Below are 19,734 nucleotides of genomic sequence, written 5' to 3'. Positions count from 1 at the left end.
CCCCCCCCCCCCCCCAGGGGGGCGGCCGGGGGGGGGGGGGTGAAATGTCAATGCATGCATGTGCAAAACCCACAATGCCACTTAAAAAGTTAAAAAAGAAGAAGCTATAAGCTGAGCAGAAATAAGCACAGGACAGACAGTTGATGCAGGCTGGGTTAGAACAGCTGGAATACAGGCAATTGGGAGGATGTGGTGGAGGAAACCATAGGCAGAACAAGCAGGGGGGTTTAGGGGGAACCAGTGGGGGAAATTTGGATTCTTCTTTCCCCATGAGTCACCTCGTGTATATAGTTTCACACCTTGTTGCACAGTAGTCGTATAATTGCTCAGTACTGTGAAACTTGTCCTATTTGATCCTGTGAGCTGTTATGCTAGAAAGGGACAAAAAATAACTGTATCATAAGAACATAAGAAAAGCCATTTGGATCAGACCAATGGTCCATCCAGTCCAACATTCTGTGTCACACAGTGGCCAAAACCATCAGGAGGCCATCAGGAGGTCCAGAAGCCCTCCCACTGTTGCCCCTCAAGCACCAAGAACACAGAGCATCATTGCCTCAGACATAGTGTTCCATCTATACCTTGCGTCTAATAGCCACTGACGGACCTCTGATCCATATGTTTATCCAGTCCCCTCTTGAAGCTATGCTTGTAGCTGCTGCCACATCCTGCAGCAGTGAATTCCACATGTTATAATGACACTTTGGATGAAGAAGTTCTTCTTTTTATCTGTTCTAAACTTACTGCACATCAATTTCATTGAGTGCCCATGAGTTCTTGTATTGTGACAAAGGGAAAAAAGTACTTCTTTCTCTACCTTCTCTGTCCTATGCATAAATTCGGAAACCTCTATCATGTCACCTCTCAATTGTCATTTCTCCAAACTAAAGAGCCCTAACCTCTTCAACCTTTCTTCATAGGGAAGATGTTCCATCTTTTAATAATTTTACTTGCCTTCTGCACCTTTTCCAGTGCTATATCATCTTTTTTGAGGTGTGGTGATGACCAAAACTGTACACAGTATTCCAAATGAGGGCGCAGCATAGATTTGTACAGGGGCATTATGATACTGGCTGATTTGTTTTCAATCCCCTTCCTAATAATCCCCAGCATAGCATTTGCCTTTTTAAATTGCAGTCACACACTGAGTCGACATCTTCCATGAGTTATCTACTAGGACTCCAAGATCTGTCTCCTTTCCTCCAATATGCATCACTTTGCACGTGCCCACATTGAACCTCATTTGCCATGTTGACAGCCACTCACCCAACCTCAACAGATCCCTCTGGAGTGCCTCACAGTCCTCCCTGGTTCTCATCATCCTGAACAATCAGAGCAATCCTCAAAGATGGGAAGGGGCCACAACCTTTAATCAGCTGGTTGCCGTTTTCCATTCTAACATCAAGCTCTTTGTATTAGTCAAGTGAGATGATCAGCTTTATCCGGCGTGTGTGCTCAAAAAACCTGAAGGTCTGAGGGAGACTTAGCGAATTTTATTGTATTTTGTTTATCAAACTTCAGGTGGTGTCTCTGTGGCAGTGCTACCTCACTGGGCCTTACAAATGCATTTTATATAGTAAAAGTGAATGCAAAGAACAGTAATTGGCTATTGAGTTATCCGTAGGATTCAACTGCTGACAGAACTGAGAATATACAGTCTAAAAAACTAAAGAAATCTTTCTTCTTCCCTCAAGCCTAAGAAAAATGATACCTCTGCCGCCATTTCTTCTGCCACCCCACATGTCCAAACCACAGTAGTTTATTCCAGTGTTAACATATCTCAGTAAAGCAATTTGCTTCTCGCTATTGAGTACCAAAGGCCTACTGACATCAAAGCAATGAGGGAATCTCAACAGCCAAGTATAATATGGGATGTGTACTTCAGCAGAACATTACAAGGAGAATCTTTTCTCTTGTTCAGGGTTTCTGCTCATTTTAATCCACCTTCAGTCCGTTAAGGTTCCACACCTCTATATCCGTTTGCAAACAACTAAATTCAGAGCAAAATAAAGATGGTCTTTATTTATAAACTTTTGGAATAAAGCCACTAAGCTCACAGTTCTTAGCTTTATCTAATTCTTTACAGACTCTTCATAATATTTGGGGACTAAGAAAATATTTAGAGTCCTATGGCATTGAATAGAATGATTGAATGTTTCTCCAGTATGGCCTTTGGTCAGCTGTTCTGATGGACAACGTTTATCCTCAACCATGGCATTTTACTATTCAGAACTGTTCTTTTTTCATGGTGTGGTGCCATTGTCTGTTGTTTATGGATTACTGGCCATTTGTAAATATCTGTTGCACTTTGTTTAATATTAAAATAAATGTAAATCTTTAAAAACCGTTCTCCAGTTCCTAAAGGCTACGTTTATGAAAGCAGATTGTGGGAGGTTAGAAGTATAATTAAATCATCATGCATTGTGAAGACTAGGGGCAAATGTTAAATTTATTAAGCAGCAAGCTGGGAAATGTTTGCAGTGTAAAACAAAAAAATGATCTAAATGATAAAATAATGATATAAACAATACATTCCTGAATTCAAGACTGTACTAATAAGTTTCACAGACTCTTATTTGTATTGCCTTGTTTTATGTTTTTTCTCTCTCTTGTTTTTCTCATTAGTTCTCTATTTGTACTATCTATAATCCTTAAATAAACCTAACTTGGTATACCAAACTCATAAATTGAAAAAAAAGTGTAAAAGAATGCAGGCACAGTAGGATTTCATGGAAACTGTTCTCCTCTTCATACTCAGTCTTATAATGTTTGCAGAAGAGTTCACACAAAAATTCTCCCTTTCAATTGCAGCTCCTCCTCAGCTTTTTTGGGGGGGGGAGGGGGAAGGATAAAGCAGAAAGAAGATAAAGGTGGCAAAGATTCCTTCTGTGAGTTCTGCTCCACTTGTGTTTGTCCAGATGCAGAGTTGTCATTGTAGACCTTGATCCAACTGAATGCTTGTGGAGTTTGGGCTCAACGCACAAAATCCAATTACAAAAGTCACAACTGTACCACTAAGCTGCTTGGTGAAAAGGGGAAACAACGTTTGGTTCAGCTAGGAATATGCGTGGGCTCTTCATCCGGAGTGGTGAAAAAGATGGCAACCACTTTGGATGTTCAGGGTTGTTGCAAATACCCTGGCACCAGCCAGCCCACCAAATTATCCAAGGTGGCACTGAGCCATCTGCTGCAGGTGATTCAAGGAGACAAACAAGAACCATAAGCAGTAACATAAAGACAACATTATTTTTAGACATCTAAAAGCAGACTTAAAAAGTGGACACGATCAAAATATGAGTTTCAGGAACATCACTGCAAACAAATATGTAGGTTAAAATGTCCCCCTTTCGCTTCAGTTGCTTGCAAAGTATTTTTTTAAATAAAGTTAATTTATTTATTTACATTATTTATAGTCCACTTGTCTCTCTCGGACTCGAATGATGTTACCGCTTTTCAAGAACCACACACCAGTTTCCTTGATCATAGTAACTCTCTACGACCTTTATGCAATCCAGGCTTTTGCAGACCTCTTCTAGTTCTCCTTCACAGAAGACATGGTAATAACGGTGGAAGACAGGACTTGGTTTACACGAGTTTGCAGAATTTGACGGCGGTTGATGAGATTTAATTGGCTCCGCTTTTTTCTTTGTGCCATCTTTCAGATGCCAAGGGACTAGCAAGTCCTGGGAGTCAAAGGAAGTTCTGTTGGTATGCACGGGAAGCTTGGGGTGGGTTTCCTGGCTTGTGCCATTATTGGGGTGCACCAAATATTGGTGATCCCTCTCACATGCACCACCATTTGTTTCCTCCATCCCGCCTCTGCGAGATCTTTTTTCTTTCAGGTACTTAGACTTCTGTTTGTTGTATTCCTGTTCCATAGCCCAGACATAAACGAGAGCCCTTCCACCCGGCCTCAGCAAACGGACTAACTCACAAAGAGCAGCCAGCCTTCTCTCCTAGCAAAGAGAAGAGAAAAATCGAGTCCATTGGGTGAACAAAGCAAACACACACACACAGAGTGGCAACGACTTGGTACAATGAAGAAACACTGACGTGTCCCAAAAACACAGACTTTAAGGGGCCACGAGACTTATAACGAGATTCTTCTTCTAGCGTAAACTTTTGTGGACTGCATCCCATTTTGGCAGGTTATAAAGGTTATACAGCAAGGTTACAGAGCAGGGCCAAAGGCCAAGGAATGCATGGAGTACAAGGTAAGATGTAATGAAGAAATAATTACAATAACAGTCATTGGCAATCTCCTTCGTTTTGCTAGGCTGGCTAGAACTTGTAATGGCTGAAGAATCTCAAGGCCTTATTAAGCTCCTGGGAGATGATCTCAGACTTCTTAATAAAGTCTAATTCAGCAGTTTTACACCTTTTTGCAGGAGAATGATGACCATTAGATCAGCCACAGTGTCTCCTGGGAAGCAGAAAGGTTCTGCCACTGGTTTCTGAACATTACAGCAATTCGTCTAATCAGGTATAAAGTCTGCCCTTTATTGGGTGCATAAATATTTCCTACTGTATATTTTTCGCCATTCATACTAAATTTCAAAAAAAATAAATCTACCCTCTCTATCTTTGCTTTGCTCCATAATATTTATATTCAATCTAGAATGTAGTAGGATAGCCACTCCCCTTGCTTTTTTTGTTCCCCTTGATTCCATTTGCAGTTTCCAACTTAGTGAGTCTAACAATGGTCTTAAATCCTTTCTACTTTTATGTGTTTCCTGAATACATAAGATATCTATATCAAGGTCCTTTAACATTTTTTTTATTCTGTATCTTTTAACATCTGAGGCCAAACCATTCACATTTAAAGAGAGTAGTTCAATCACCCTCCCCATTCTTTTATTAAAAGAAATCTCCCCGGTGTGCTTTTCCTAGCATTTGGTTTCTGAACATTTCAGCAATTCATCTCATCAGAATGTCCGTACTACTCTTCGGCATTGTATCTGTACAACGAAATATCATTTGCCTATTCTGTCTTAGCCAACTAATAGCTGAGATGTAAAGTGTGGGATTTCTGCAGTCCACATCCACACAGTGAAGGCTAATGAATTATTTATACTGAAAAAATCGGAATGTGTTTTAAAGCTCAAATCCTACTCACTGAAAGCCAGGTTAGAGGTTTGGCAAGGCTTCCAAAGCATACACATCCACAATAAATGGTTTCGTTTTCTGCTGTACATCCCAACACTTCCCACCATCTTACCCAGCTCCTGTTATACTGCAAAGCACTGTAGGTAAGAACTTACTGCTGTTGAGAAATGGTGAACCACAGCAATGGAGATACAGGCATCACACGTGCCGCTTCGTATTGGCACAGAGAGGGCATCACCCACGAAAGCCTGAGATCCCTTCTGTCCACAGATGTCCACAAGATTCTTGCTACGGTCACAGCCAAGCTGAAAGAGAAAATGGAGAGGAATGCAGATGAGAGATAATATGCCAGTCTAGGCTGATTTTGGCGGAATGATCTATAGACATATACAAATGGGATAACAAAAACAGATTGCCCAAGCAGCCAGTGCAGCATAGCAGCTAGAGTATCCAACTATGTTCTAAGAGACCAGAATTCAAATCCCCAATCTGCCATGAAATCTGCTGGGTGATCTTAGGCCAAACAATTAACTCTCTCAAGCCTAGCCTAACCTACCTCATAGAGTTACTATGAGGATAAAATGGGGGAAAGGGGCACCACATATGCCACCCTTATATCCTGGGAGGGAGGGAGGGAGAAAAATGTATTAGATGGATAGACAGATCCAAATGGTGGCATTAAAAAAAACTTCATATTTTTGAGATATCTTTGAATTTCTCTTCCTTGCATGGTAGATACTGGAGATGTTACTTTTAAACTGTGAGGTTCTTGTCTACTACCTAAATTCCAACCAATTTTTGTGAGATTATTATAAGGAGCTAAGTTCAGACTTCTGAATACTTCTTGCTGGCTCTGTTTTGTGTTTACCGTATAAGAGAAAGTGCACCAAACCAGTCATTCTGTATAATCAGTGTTGGTGATAGATCAAGCATTGGAGAGCAACAGACATTAGACTAGAAAGAATTATGGCAATGTGCCTTATTCAAATAATTAAGAGGCCTCTGTCTCCAACAGGAGAAAAATGTGATAATCCCCACTGTAGTTTCATGGGGGAAGGATGGGGCAGAGAAGTAGTAGTAACATTGTATAGAACCATGCACAGCAGCTAATACTGTAATTGTAATATTGGTGTATTTCCTAGAAAAAATCCTAGGGCCAAGAAATTTAGGGCCAAGAGTACAGTATGCACAATGCTGTGCTGGTTTATTTATGGGGTTACCATATTTTGAAAAGCAAAGAAGAGGACGTATTTCCTGACTGACTACTACTTAAGTGGTGATAGGCACCAGCGGCCCTACTGCAGCATTATTTCTCTTTCTTTAAGGAGGGGGACTGAAGAAGGGAAGATATCTGTATGGGAAACACGGACAATAAGGACAATTATATTTATTCAGAACCAGGGCTATTTTTGGGCAGGAACGCACAGGAACGGAGTTCCAGCTGGCTCCCAAGTTGCCCACGCCCAGCAGGAACTCATTAGCATAATAGGCCACACCCAACAGCAGGAACTCATTAGGACTGGCTACATTAGGGGTGTGTGGCCTAACATGCAAAGGAGTTCCTGCTACAAGGCTTCCGGTCGAGCTTTGATGGAGGGTTGACGCGTCCTGAAATACCTTTGGTATGAAAAAAATAAGGCTGATAATTTTTTCAGACATCACTTTGTGAGAAATGCCTTATTTGTAACGTGGACGAGATATAAAAGATTTTTCTTTGACGCAAGACCATTGTGGATAGTACCAGCAGAAGTTTTATCATCATACACGAGGCAAAGCGGTAAAGAATGGTTGCCGTACAGAGATTTAATTCAAAAAGTTGGTACAGAATGGCAAATGAAAGAGCAGGATGAGATACAGTATAAATATGTATGGTTGAGCTATTTACAGATAGTTGACTTGTTCAATGCAGATAAGAAAAAATATGGTTTTAGAGAAGAGAAAAATGAAATTGAAACTGTCTGGGAGGGAGGAGGGGAAAAAGCGATTTCTACCGTATATAAAGTTTTGTTAAAATGGTATACGGAAGATGAGACGGTGAAAGAACAAATGCTTAAATGGGCAGTAAATGTTAATACTGAGATTTCTATGGATTCCTGGGAATATCTGTGGAAGAACTCGATTAAAATTTCGACCTGTACTAATGTGAAGGAGAACTGTTATAAAATGATGTACAGGTGGTATATGACACCAAAGAAAATAGCCAACATGAGTCAAAATCTTTCCAACAAGTGTTGGAAATGTAGAAAACATGAAGGTTCATTTTACCATATGTGGTGGACATGTGAAAAAGCTGTGGACTTCTGGACCAGGGTCCACAGCGAAATGCAAAAGATTCTGAAATGTTCCTTTAAGAAAGCGCCAGAAATTCTGCTCTTAGGACTTAAAATGGAAGAACTGAATATTACAAAAAGGACTCTATTTTGGTATCTGATTACAACGGCGAGACTACTCTATGCACAATGTTGGAAACAAGAAAGAATTCCAGAGTTAGAAGAATGGATACAAAAAACTTTGTTTATGGCGGAGATGGACAAAATTACAAAAAAATTGAATAACAAAGAAGATCAGGAATTCTATGAAGAGTGGAGAGACTTTAAAGTTTACCTAGAAAAGAACTGGGATGTGAAACATAACTTACTATATTTGGAACAATATTGAAATGAGAATATTATGTTATCTTAAGTTGTGCTGGAGGGACGAGGGGGGAAGCATTGCGGGAAGCCTGGGGGAGGGAGAGAGTAAATTGGGGATATTGGTATGGGGTTAAAATCGAAATATTAATTTGAACTGATGATATGTCAATATTTTCATGAAAATAAAATTGTGTTCAAAAAAAAAAAAAGGAGTTCCTGCTACAAAAAAGCCCTGGGTTTTGACAAGAAACAAGGTAAACAGAATAACAAGCAAAAGGTGGGTGTGGCTGGATAACCACACTTCTGGTAACATGGGGGTGTGGCCTAATGTGCTAATGAGCTATGCTGTCAGGGGTGTGGCCCAATATGCTAATGAGTTCCTGCTGTTGGGTGTGGCCTATTATGCTAATGAGTTCCTGCTGGGCTTTTTCTACAAAAAGAGCCCTGTTCAGAACCATCACAGGTTCCTAGAAACCCATCCAGTATCCCGACTTTCCAAAAACCTTTTATAAATAATCAGGAAAAAGAATTGTTACAATACCTTTATTGGCACAGTAAATTTAACATAGCGTTTAGGGTCAATATATAAAATTAAAATCCATACATAGGATAAAACATAGGAACATAAGATTATATAAGAATTAATTTATAACAGCTTAGAAAAAAAAGAACTGTTCACTTGTTTAAAAGAAGAAGAAGAACAAATGGGGTGGGGGAACGCAGCTTTCTTCCTGCAGCTGCTTGCTATTAGTGGCTGGTCAAAGTAAACAATGACAGAAACAATGGATGCTATATTAACATAGTCATGAATGTCAAAAGAAATGAATGGAATGTTATGACTAGAGGTGGGTCAGAGTTCTGCAAATAACTAGTACATACATATTAACCAATCAATCATGGATTTTAAATCTATGGTTAATCTGATTTTAGCCACCAGTCATAGAGATGGACAACTATGGACTGGATCTGGCCCCTAGAGCTTGTACACCTGGCCTCTCAGTGGCTGGACCAAATTTCATCAAATAAATGAGAAAAGGTTCACTCAGTTTCATTCATAAGCAGAAGAGTCATCAGTAATATACCTTTTCCACCTTTTATTATTACATCTCTGTTTTTGGATAATGTAGGCCACATTATAAAAAATATATACAAATTTGTACAGGACATGCATTTGTATGCAGAGTTACTTCAGCCTAATCTCACTGAAATCAGTGTTCCTAGAACTAAATACCTTTACACAGGATTCCACTGTAATTTCACTGATTGTGGCGACTCTATAACTGCTGAACTCATACTGCTAGATGACATCAGCTTCAATATGGAACCTACTCCTCTTCCTCTCCCCCACCTGGGAATAATAATACCAGCCCACCACAGGATTATTGTGATAACGTACGTGAAGTGCTATGGATGCTGAGAGCACTATACAAATGTGAAGTATTATTTTATTTAGCATTTTCCGTGTCCTTCACACATGAAATCTTGCAAACCTTACAACAGCCCTGTAAGGTAGGCCAGTTTTATTATCTACCTCATATTGCAGAGTGGCTTTCTTAAGGCCACCTACAGAGTCCATAAGAACTGAACTGGATCACAGCCTGTTAGCTGATATGTTGTATGTGCTAAGTGCCATCAAGTTGCTTCTGACTTATGTCGACCCTATGAATTAATGACCTCCAGAATGTCCAATCATTAACAGCCTTGCTCAGGTCTTTCAAACTGAGGGCACCTTCCCGCCGCCTTCAGCTTTTCCTAGCAGTATTGTCCAGTTACTCCTGTTTTCTCATAATGTGACTAAAGTACGATAGGCTCAGTTTGGTCACTTTAGCTTCTAGGGAGAGTTCAGGCTTGATTTGATCTAGAACCCACTTATTGAACTTAACCAGGGGTCATTTGGGGGGGGAAGCGGGGGGACGCCATCCCCCCGGGTGAGGTGTGGGAGGGCGGGGCCTGGAGCTCCCTGCTGGTGCCCGCTGGAGGTCGCCGCCGGCTGTGGGGAGGACACACTTCCGGTGATGTCAGAGGGTGTGGCATATGCTAATGAGTTATGCTAATGAGTCCCCCTAGCTCTTTTTCTACGAAATGACCCCTGAACTTAACTGGTATGTTATACCAGCTTATTTGCTGTAAGTACTCACAGCTGGGAAAGTGATGGGTTTTGTGGCAAAATACACTTCCAGTTTCTGAGATCATTTTCCGAAGAACAGAGCAGCCCCTAAGACTGGCGCCTCCTATCGTATTTCAAAGTCCAGCTGAGGATCCCGTGAACAGGAATCCATTTTTATGGCACGAGTGAGTGCTTTTTTTATTTCAATGTTCAAACATAAATGATCACTCATTCTTAGACCAAAAGGCCACTGTCAAATTTAAGAATATGGGACTACAGAACACATAGTTCATATAATCAACAAAATAACACACCAGAGCCAACACGGCCTCAAAAATAAAGAAGTTACATTACAAGAGGAAATGGTTGTGTCAGAAGTAGCCTGAAGTCCAAAACCAGCAATTTCAACAGGGTATACTCACTGTGCTTCATTAACAGTCTCTGAGGCCACCTTCTGTGACTAAAAATAATGGCACAGTCATTAAGACACTGAGACACACTCCCCATTGCTGTAAACAGACCAAATTCCATTGACTTCAATCACACTCTGTCCCAAGTCTGTACAGTATTAAATTGACTGGGAAGTAGGAATTCAATCAAAAAGACAATACTGAAATGACCTTGAAAGGGGCAAGACTGTACTCTGAGGAAACGTAATGAGCTGCAGCTACAGCTAACCGAGAGGAATAAAGCATATGACAGCCAGAATATGAAAGTCCTAATTTGCATCTAAATTATATCAAATAATTGTGAAGTCAGGCTTACTTTTACCGTCCTACGCATTAAAGTGAATCCACTGCCCCAAACAAAAAGATTAGATCTTTGCAGTCGGGGGGAAAAGGGACCTTGGAGCATCAATTATCGGAATTGACACACAGAGGAGGAACTGTAAATGGTACACCAGCGTCAGATTAAATTTGGCTCTGATGTAAATATTATTATGAGCGCTGCTCACATGCACATAACAACGGAACACAGATAATTATTGCAAACCTGTGCTTTAATGTTGTTAAGCAGACGTAACGTTCTCACTGGGAGTACCAGAGTACTTGAAATATTATTGTAATTAACTCATTTCCCGCTATTTCTTTTTAACATGTTGTACAAATCAATCTTTAAAGTGAGACAGGGCTCAGTTCAGCAACCTGTTCCAAAATGCCAAGATTCAGCCATGAAACATATGAAATATAACTATGAACCTCTGAGCATGTACAAATGGCATTCCCTGACTATGCAGCAATCACAGCCAGGGCTATTCTACACCCAGCTTCATATTTGTTTTTAGGCCTCACTCTATGGCCACATGACAACCCTTCAGAACTCTAGAGGCCCCCTCTGGGTTTACGGTCTGGACCTGGTATCAGAGGCAGACATGAGTGCCAATGAACACCAAGAAAGTAAGTACTGGAAGGAATCGTATCTTAATTAGCAAAATGCCAATCATTATAATGGGTGAGAGAGATGGAAGCAATTCTACTCCAGCAGATTCCCACCCTACCCCAATTTCCCCAACAGCAGTTTGTTATAGCTGTTATTTTACTGCTGGCTTTACAACAATACCTGTTGCTGGAATGAAAATGATTCCTTACATCTCTGTTCATCCTGTCAGAAAGCGTGAGCCCAATACTAACCCCTTCACACAGTGGCCGACACTGCCTGTCTAGTCCTTCAGAAAACTCCTGTAAATGCTACTGCAAATACCCATTTGCTCTATTTCTGGTTCACACCCCTAAGCAGCTAACCCTCGCTTCAAATGAAAAAGAAAGTGTAGGTCATGAAAACTTTTGTTTCTCTGCAAGAACAGTAGTACTTTTATCTCTGTCTAGAAGGTGGCCTGTCTTCTCATACTGCTGAAGAGATCTGGTGAAGAGTAGTTATTTTGACTCTTACTATATTTTCACGCTACCTGGAGTGTATTGGATTACAAAATTTTCTTGATGATGAAGAAAGAAAAATGAAAACTGCAGAGGAAGCAAAAGTGAACTTCCTCTAAGGCAAATTCAGGCAACTTATCTAGAACAGCACTTGGTGTGAGACACACTTTTGCCACAACAGCAAATCAAATGAAAAATTGGCTGCTCAGAGGGCACAACCTCCACAGCACAGGAAAGGGGCAAGTCAAGGGGATGACAGAGGGCCTCATATTAGGATGAAGCAAGGAGGCAAAGAAATCTTGTGGGTCTAGGGGACAAGTGATGCATGGGAAGGTGAGCTGTAGCCGGGAGGCAAGTAGAGCTGCTGTGAGATAGTGGGTGAGGATTTGGGAGACCCAGCTTCGACGACCCCCCCCCCCCACTCTGCCACAGAACATCACTGGGTGACCTTGGGCCAGTAATTCTGTTGCATGCTAACCTGCCTCACAGGGTGGTTGTTATGAGAATGAAGTAGGGGAATGGAGAACAGTACTATAAGGCATGTTGAGTCTTCATTGGGGAGAAAAGTAGGGTATGAATACCTAAATATTTAGCAAGTTTCCTGGAGAGATGGTACAAAAATATTCTAAAAAGTCCTGCAAAGGGCAGGACAGTTCACTATCTTTCCCAGAGCACCAACATGGCCACATGCAGTTCTGAGAAGAAAAGTTATATGGAGTGTGACACCCATATAATATCTTTGGATTCTAAAATGACACTGATTCAATCTTTTCTAAGTTGGAAGAGCCATCTTGAGGTTTTCTGAATTCTTCCCCATTTGGTGAAACTGGTATTTGCAAAGTCCTGAGAAAGGTAAGTTTTCTGTCATTTTCTGGCTCCTGACCTTACCACAAAGGGAGAAGTTCAGAAAACAGCTTTGTTACATGGAAATAACCAGGAAGTGACCATAAATAAACAATAATGTGGTGATTTTTCTTTGGGGATATTTAATTATGCAATGAGTGCTCATAACTGTCAGAACACAAAATTAGAAAATGCAAATTGTAAAGAAAAATAAAAACTTCAGGAGACTACAGGGATAACCAAGCACAGTTCAAAACAGAAGGATGGGATAGAATGGAAGGAGCAGAAAGCCAGTCTCTTGCTTCTCCTTGTTTGACATACCTAGGAGCCTGCATTACTTTAGCCCTCAAAGGAAAGAAATCAATGCACTGTGGTTTTACCCTCAAATGTGGCCGCATTTCAGCCATGGTTACATTCATTTCCCCTATCAAGTTAGTAATGAAAAACAAAGGATAAAAAGATAGTAATTGTAAGAGAACCCACAATCCCTGAGAGTCTGATTATCCACCCACGCTCAGGGACCAGAGATAACCAAGAAACCACTGTGGTCATTTAGATTTTCCTCAGCATAACTAACTCTACCTGTTGGAATTAGATCATTTAAGTCCATTGAAACTTGATTGATGGAACTTACCAGAAAGCTGATGGAGAGAGAACTACATCTAATTTTGAAACTCAGCCACCAAATGAAATTATGTGGCTCCCCAGAGGAACATCTCAGCTATAACTAATAGCATGAGAGTCTCGAGGAAGCAAATTAAATTCTGGCAAATGCATACAAACACAGCAAGAAAGATGACAGCATGTATCCACAGTGTGAGAGAAAGGGGAAAATTCCCTTGCTTCACTTTTTCTGAGTCAGACCTTTAACATTTCTTTCACGTAGTGTTTTGTTTTCTCTCACACAAAGTCATATCACCTTTTGGAAAAAAGGCACCATATCTAAAACCAAACATCTATCTCTTTCTGGAAGAAGAGTTGGTTTTATACCCCACTCTTCACTACCCGAAGGAGTCTTGGAGCACTTTATAATCAACTAGGAAAAAGGCACGTTGTGGAAATAAATACAACGGCCTCTAGAAAGAGGCTCTGGGCGGGTGCCCCGGCCTTGGACACTCAGTGTCAATTTGCTGTGGTGACCTCAGCAGGGTATAATGACACTGAGTCCACTATTTTCTCCAAAGGAACTGATCTCTGCTACCTAAAGAACAGTTGTAATTTTGAGTGATCTCCCGCCCTCACCTGGAGATTAGCAATGATGGTTCCCCAGAAGGAATAGTTGGTTTGGAGGGTGGAGTCTATGGCTTTGTACCTGTCCGAGGTCCCATGCCTCCTGAAACCTCACCCTCTCCAGGCTTGATCCCTCACCTCCCCAGGAATTTCCCACCTGAAGTAGGCAACCCTATCTCCTTCCCAGCCAACCATCAACCTACTTTTATTTCCCCCTCACTCTTCAGCTTTCCACCCCCCACACACCTGCAGCCTCTCCCGTGCTCTGAAGCCCTGACTGCTACGTCACGTTGGCTGTCATATGGGGGCCACCTCAGCAGCATATAAGGATACAGAGCCCACCATTTTCTCCAGGGGAACTGATCTCTGCCGTCCAGAAAGCAGTTGTAAATCCAGCCCTCACCTGAAGATTGGACACATTTCACCTCAGAACAGAAAACTGTTTAGAATGTTAGAGGCAAAAGCCAATCAAGTCGCATATGCAAACGACCTCTGTGTTCCGAGGCAAAGGCCAATGAGGCTGCATATACAAATAACCTCTGTGTTCTGACTGGCTATGGGGGGGAGAGGAACAGCAAAATGTTTAGAATGTTGGAGGCAGGACTCAGGCAAAGCAGCCAGTGGATAGGGAGACCTTCTGAATGACAGATCAGAGAGCAAACTGATTTTGGAGCGTGTGGAATGTTCTAGAGAAGTGCCACCACCATTCGGCTTTTATTTATAAGGGAGATTTCCCTTCCTCTCCCAACAATAGACACCCTGTGAGGTAGGTGGGGCTGAGAGAGTTCTGAGAGAACTGTGACTTACCCAAGGTCACCCAGCTGGCTTCATGTGGAGGAGTGAGGAATCAAATTGAGTTCTCCAGATTACAGTCTCCCACTCTTAATCACTACACCAAATTGGCTACACCAAGCAAAACCATGTCACATACTCAAAGGACTCCCTATTTTTTGTCTGTTGTTGTCATAGTTTTGAGCAGTCCATCTCCTAGGTATTTTACCTTTTCTATTTCTAATAAAACACCGCCTTGACTGAAAGAGTATTGAAAGTTAAAGAGAATATGTCTTCTATGCCCTATGCCCAGCACATCAAATCCATCATTAATTTCCATTACTAAGACTTTCTCATATGCCCATTTAGGGTTTCAACATCTACTATTATCAACCTGTGTCCCGTTGTGAAAACATACACACAAAATTGTTCTGAAGTGAATTATGTTTGATCTCATCACACATGCTGTTATAACAGAGAAACACAACAACACAAAATTTCACCTATAGTTTACTCTTTACCACCAAAATCACACTAAAAATACCAAATGGAAGTCTCAAACCAATAATATTAATAATGTAGTGTATTGGCCTCTTTGGCTTGCCATATATGGTGGTGTTGGAGCTCAGTCCTTTAATTAGGATGGTTACATTCCATGTTCTTGCCAGTTTTATCTCCTTGGTACAGTCTCCTTTCAGAGAACTTAACACTGGCGATGAGGGTGGGATAGCCTGAGGCATACAGAAATGTGTTTTTTTTCTTGTGGACAGAATCGGGCTGAAATTATTGCCTGGACTGTGTGGAAATTACTTCAGAATACCTTCAGGTCAGTTGTCAACACTGGGGGTATGACAACTCAGGGACCTATGGAAGAATTTAATCCTGCGTGTCCCAGCAAGTGGGAAAATTATGCAGCCAGACTGGAGTTTTATTTAGCAGCTACCTTTGATTTAACTCAGGCTCTTCTAGCACCAGCTAAGCTTGCTGATACATCTTATGGGGACATTTTGACTATTTTAGGAGAACATTTTTCACCACAGTCTTCTGCTGAGATAGCACAACGCAATGGTTTCTACAAGCATAACCAGAGTCCAACAGAAAGTGTTTCTACTTATGTTACTGAATTACAACAGCTGGCACACCACTGCAGTTTTCCAAATCTAGAGGAGATGTTGCATGACTGTTTGGTCTTACATTTCAAATTGCATAAGAGGAAGCATTCACCTCTGATGCAGCAGCAGTAAGCACAAGGGAAGTGTGGCTGGCAAGGAGTCCACCTTGCTCTCAAATCCATTTGACCAGAAATTCTGATTCTCAGATGGTGGATGTTTATAGGGTGCAGCACAATAGCCCTTCAATTAGAGCGAATGCTGTGGGGAATCAGAGGTCCGGTCCAGTACCATCCGTGCGGTGCAACGGTTGTGGAGGACATCATGAAAGGCAGTCTTGCCAATTTAGATGTACAATGTCATTTTTGTAAGTGTTTTGGACATATTGAGCGAGTGTGTAGGGCTATCTCCTAGCCATCTCCAGGAAAACAGCAGAACAGAAGCCCCAGAGTCATTATACCACATACTCTGTACAAGTGTCATAAGATGAAGCAGAGAATATTGTTAATCATAGTCAGCCATTTGTACAGGAACCAATGACAGCAACTGTCACTATCCAAGGTGCTCCTAGTGTTATGGAAGTGGACTCTGAGTTAGGATTCCCTATTATTTCATCAGAGACTTATTGCCACATTTTCCCACATATGGGGCCCAGAGATTATTCCTTTCCATACCCAACTTATTATCAGGGAAATAAGGTGAAAGTACAAGGCATCTGTGAAGTTGAAGTGGGACATTTAGTGGGAATTTACAGCTACTGGTTGTTTATGGTCATTGTACCTGTTTCTTTGGTTTAGAGTGGTTTGAGCCTCTGGGAATTACAGTTACAGTTATCCATAAAGTTAATGATTCATTCTTTAATAAAATTATTACTGAGTTTAAGACTGTATTTGCCAAGGGACTTGGGCAGTATAAGGGACCCACCTGTTCTGTTGGTCCTGGATCCTACAGTGGTGCCTATTTGGATGAAACTTCACCATGTACTATTTGTGCTTCGAGCAAAGATTGATGCTGAACTTGATTATCTGTTGGAGCAAGGTATATTAGAGCCAGTGACACATCCTACTTGGGAGACACCAGTTGTCACACCAATGAAGGCTAATGGTGACATTTATAGTTCTGGTGACTACAAGTACACCATAAATAAGACCTTGCAGCAGCATCCATATCCAATTGCAGTGGTGAGTCATCTCCTGGCCTCCCTATAAGGGGAGGAGAGTTTTTGCTAAACTGGATTTGGCACAGGCTTATCAGCAGTTGCTGTTGGACAATACCATGGCTGATACCCAAACCATCACCACTCATCATGGGGCTTTTAAAGTAAAGTGCCTTCAATTTGGGATTTATTTGGCCCCTGGTATTTTCCAGAACCTCCCTCCTTAAGGGAAATCTTGGTGTGGTACCTTGTTTTGATTATATCCTTATTGCAGGTGCATCCATTGAGGAACCTGCAACATAGGCACGTGAGGTGCTGCATCATTTTGTGGGTGCTGGTCTGTGTGGGAAGTATCTATTTGGTGTGTCTCATATGGAATATCTTGGCTACCTTATTGATGCAGATGGTATTCATCATACTCCAGCTAAGGTTAAAGCAATCCATGATGCCCCAGTGCCACAGACCAAGCAGAAACTTCAAGCATTTTGGGGACTTTTGAATTTCTATCATATGGTTCTGTAGCATAAGGCAACAGTAGCAGAACCTTGCATCGCCTCCTAGATAAGCAGGCTAAGTGGCAACGGACAGCCCAGCATGACAGGCCTTTTCATGATGTGAAAAGTTTGTTATCTCCTGATAGTGTTTTGGTCCATTATGATGAACAAAAGCCACTAATTCTTACATGTGATGCTTCCCCATATGGTATTGGGGCTCTTATAAGTTATCGACCTGCAGATTCTCGGGAGGCTCCTATTGCATTCTACTCTAGAACAATGACTCCAACTGAACGGAATTATGCAGAAATAGATAAGGAAGCTCTTGCATTGCAGCGTGTGTGAAAAAAAAATCCATAATTATGTCTATGGTCACCGTTCATCATAGTTACTGACCATAAACCACTGTTGGGACTGTTTGCCCCTAATCAACAGACACCACAAATACTGTCTCCACATATGCTTTGGTGGGCAATTTTTTGAAATGCTTATGATTATGCCCTGTTGCAAAGGCCATGTTGATGTTTTGAGCCATCTTCCTCTTCTACCAGCTGAGGTGGATCCTCCTCCTCCTTTGGAGGTTCTATTGTTAGAGTCCTTACTTGAACCACCCCTTCATGCATGATAATGCAACCATGCCATCTAAGGACCCAGTTCTTGCTTATGTTCTTAACTCAGTGTGGAGTGGGTGGCCAGTAGGGAAGCTTGAGGAGAAATCGGTGCCATTTGTGATGAGACAACATGAATTATCAGTGCACAAAGGCTGCCTCCTTTGGGGAAATAGAGTTGTCATTCCTACAGCCTAGAGGCATTGTGTGTTGGAGGTGCTACACATTGGGCACCCTGGCATTGTGCGGATGAAGGCTCTTGTGCACAGTTATGTGTGGTGGCCCAAGATGGATAGTGAGATGGAAGAGTGGGTTAAGAAATATGACGAGTGTCAGGCCTCAAGACCAGCTTGACCACATGCTCCAGTGCATCCGTGGGAGTCAACAAAAACTCTGTGGCCACACTTCATATTGATTTTACTGGCCCAGTTCAAGGCCAGAGTTTTCTGATAGTGGTTGATTCATATTCCAAATGGTTGGAAGTTACTCCTGTTTCATCGATGACATCCAGTGTTGTTATTAAAGTATTATGTCAACTCTTCGTAACACATGGATTGCCCAATGCTGTTGTCTCTGATGATGGCACCCAGTTTACATCAGAGGAATTTTGCACATTCCTCACGAATGGTTTAATCCATCACATTAGTTCAGCTCCTTTTCATCCAGCAACTAATGGACAAGCTGAGAGAATGGTGAGGACAACAAAGGATGCATTAAAATAAATTGTTGAGGGTGACTGGGATCATTGCCTGGCAAGTTTTCTTTTGACACAACACATCACATCATGTACTATCACAGGCAGGAGTCCTACTGAACTGTTAATTGTCAGCGAGCTGCCATTTCTCTGGGATGTGTCCCTCTTCCCTCCCTCCCCGTGTTATTCTCTTCTGGTATGCGGCTGTAACTGCCAAGCTTCTCCTACAGGTGGACGATGGAGTGTTATGTCTTCTTGCCTTGCTTAATTAGATTCCCGTGTGAACTGAACTTGTGTTTATGGTATGAGCAGTTGGAGTTCTCAGGCTGTTTCGCGCCTTTTCTAATCAACTCCCTTGCGAGGGAGTTTAGCCCATTGGGTTAACCAAGTTTGAAGTTCCTATATTATACTGCCCCTGTGTATTGTAGTCATTCTGGACAATTCTCTGTATGTTCATGATCAACCATGCTTTGGAAATAAATCTTACTTCTTTGGAACGTGGGTTTGTTCTCCTGCTTTGGGGGTCTGACATTTTGTCCAGAATCCTCTTTCCCCCTCACCCCGAGTCTGACATCGATCATGAGCGGGGCCGAAGGGAAATCCTTTTTCTGGGCAGAGGACCGAGGTGCCGTCCCGGCCACTGCCTTAACATCGGACTACATGGAAGCCCGAGGTGCCGTTGGGGGAGCGATCCCGAGGCATGAGACTATTCCTTGGCCTCCTCCTACCCCATCGCATTTGGGAAAACAAGAGGTCAAAGCCTCAGAGGATTGGACTATGTTCGATACCCAAGGCACCAGGGAAACTTTTGTTCATCGGGGCAGTGGGCCCCGAGAAAGCCTTTTTGAACCGGGATCTTATCCTGAAAGACCCCGGAGTTGCCCGGCTGTGGCTTATCGAGGGGAGGACGAGTTTTGGCCGGAGGAGAGAGCGACCGGACGAGACAAGCGGGAAGAGCAGCCAGACTGGGGGGCATCCCAGGATGGCAGGATCCAGGAGCTCGAGAGGTCGGTGCAGGATCTCATGAGGACGGTGACAGAAGGTTTCAACGCCATGCACCAGATGGTGGACGATCGCATCGCGGATCGTCTGGGTCCTGTCATTCCACC

The 19,734-nt window shown here is 42.1% G+C and overlaps 1 protein-coding gene across 1 annotated transcript in view; it reads right to left on the bottom strand.

The window, feature by feature from the left end:
• Positions 1-2,108: 2,108 nt before the first annotated feature.
• Positions 2,109-19,734, bottom strand: part of ALKBH8 (alkB homolog 8, tRNA methyltransferase) — an 85,431-nt gene continuing 67,805 nt past the window's right edge. Inside the window, exons 11-12 of the mRNA XM_015420888.1 lie at positions 5,262-5,411; positions 2,109-3,956 (exon numbers count right to left, since the gene is read on the bottom strand). Coding sequence (XP_015276374.1) covers positions 3,444-3,956; positions 5,262-5,411 — 663 coding nt within the window. The 3' untranslated portion in view covers positions 2,109-3,443. The remainder of the gene's footprint in view (positions 3,957-5,261; positions 5,412-19,734) is intronic.

This window comes from Gekko japonicus, unplaced genomic scaffold (assembly GCF_001447785.1).
Source record: "Gekko japonicus isolate JY-2015 unplaced genomic scaffold, Gekko_japonicus_V1.1 scaffold2509, whole genome shotgun sequence".
NCBI lineage: Eukaryota > Metazoa > Chordata > Lepidosauria > Squamata > Gekkonidae > Gekko > Gekko japonicus.
The sequence above is the reverse complement of the archived record's forward strand: the minus strand, read 5'-3'. Positions and strand labels throughout refer to the sequence as shown.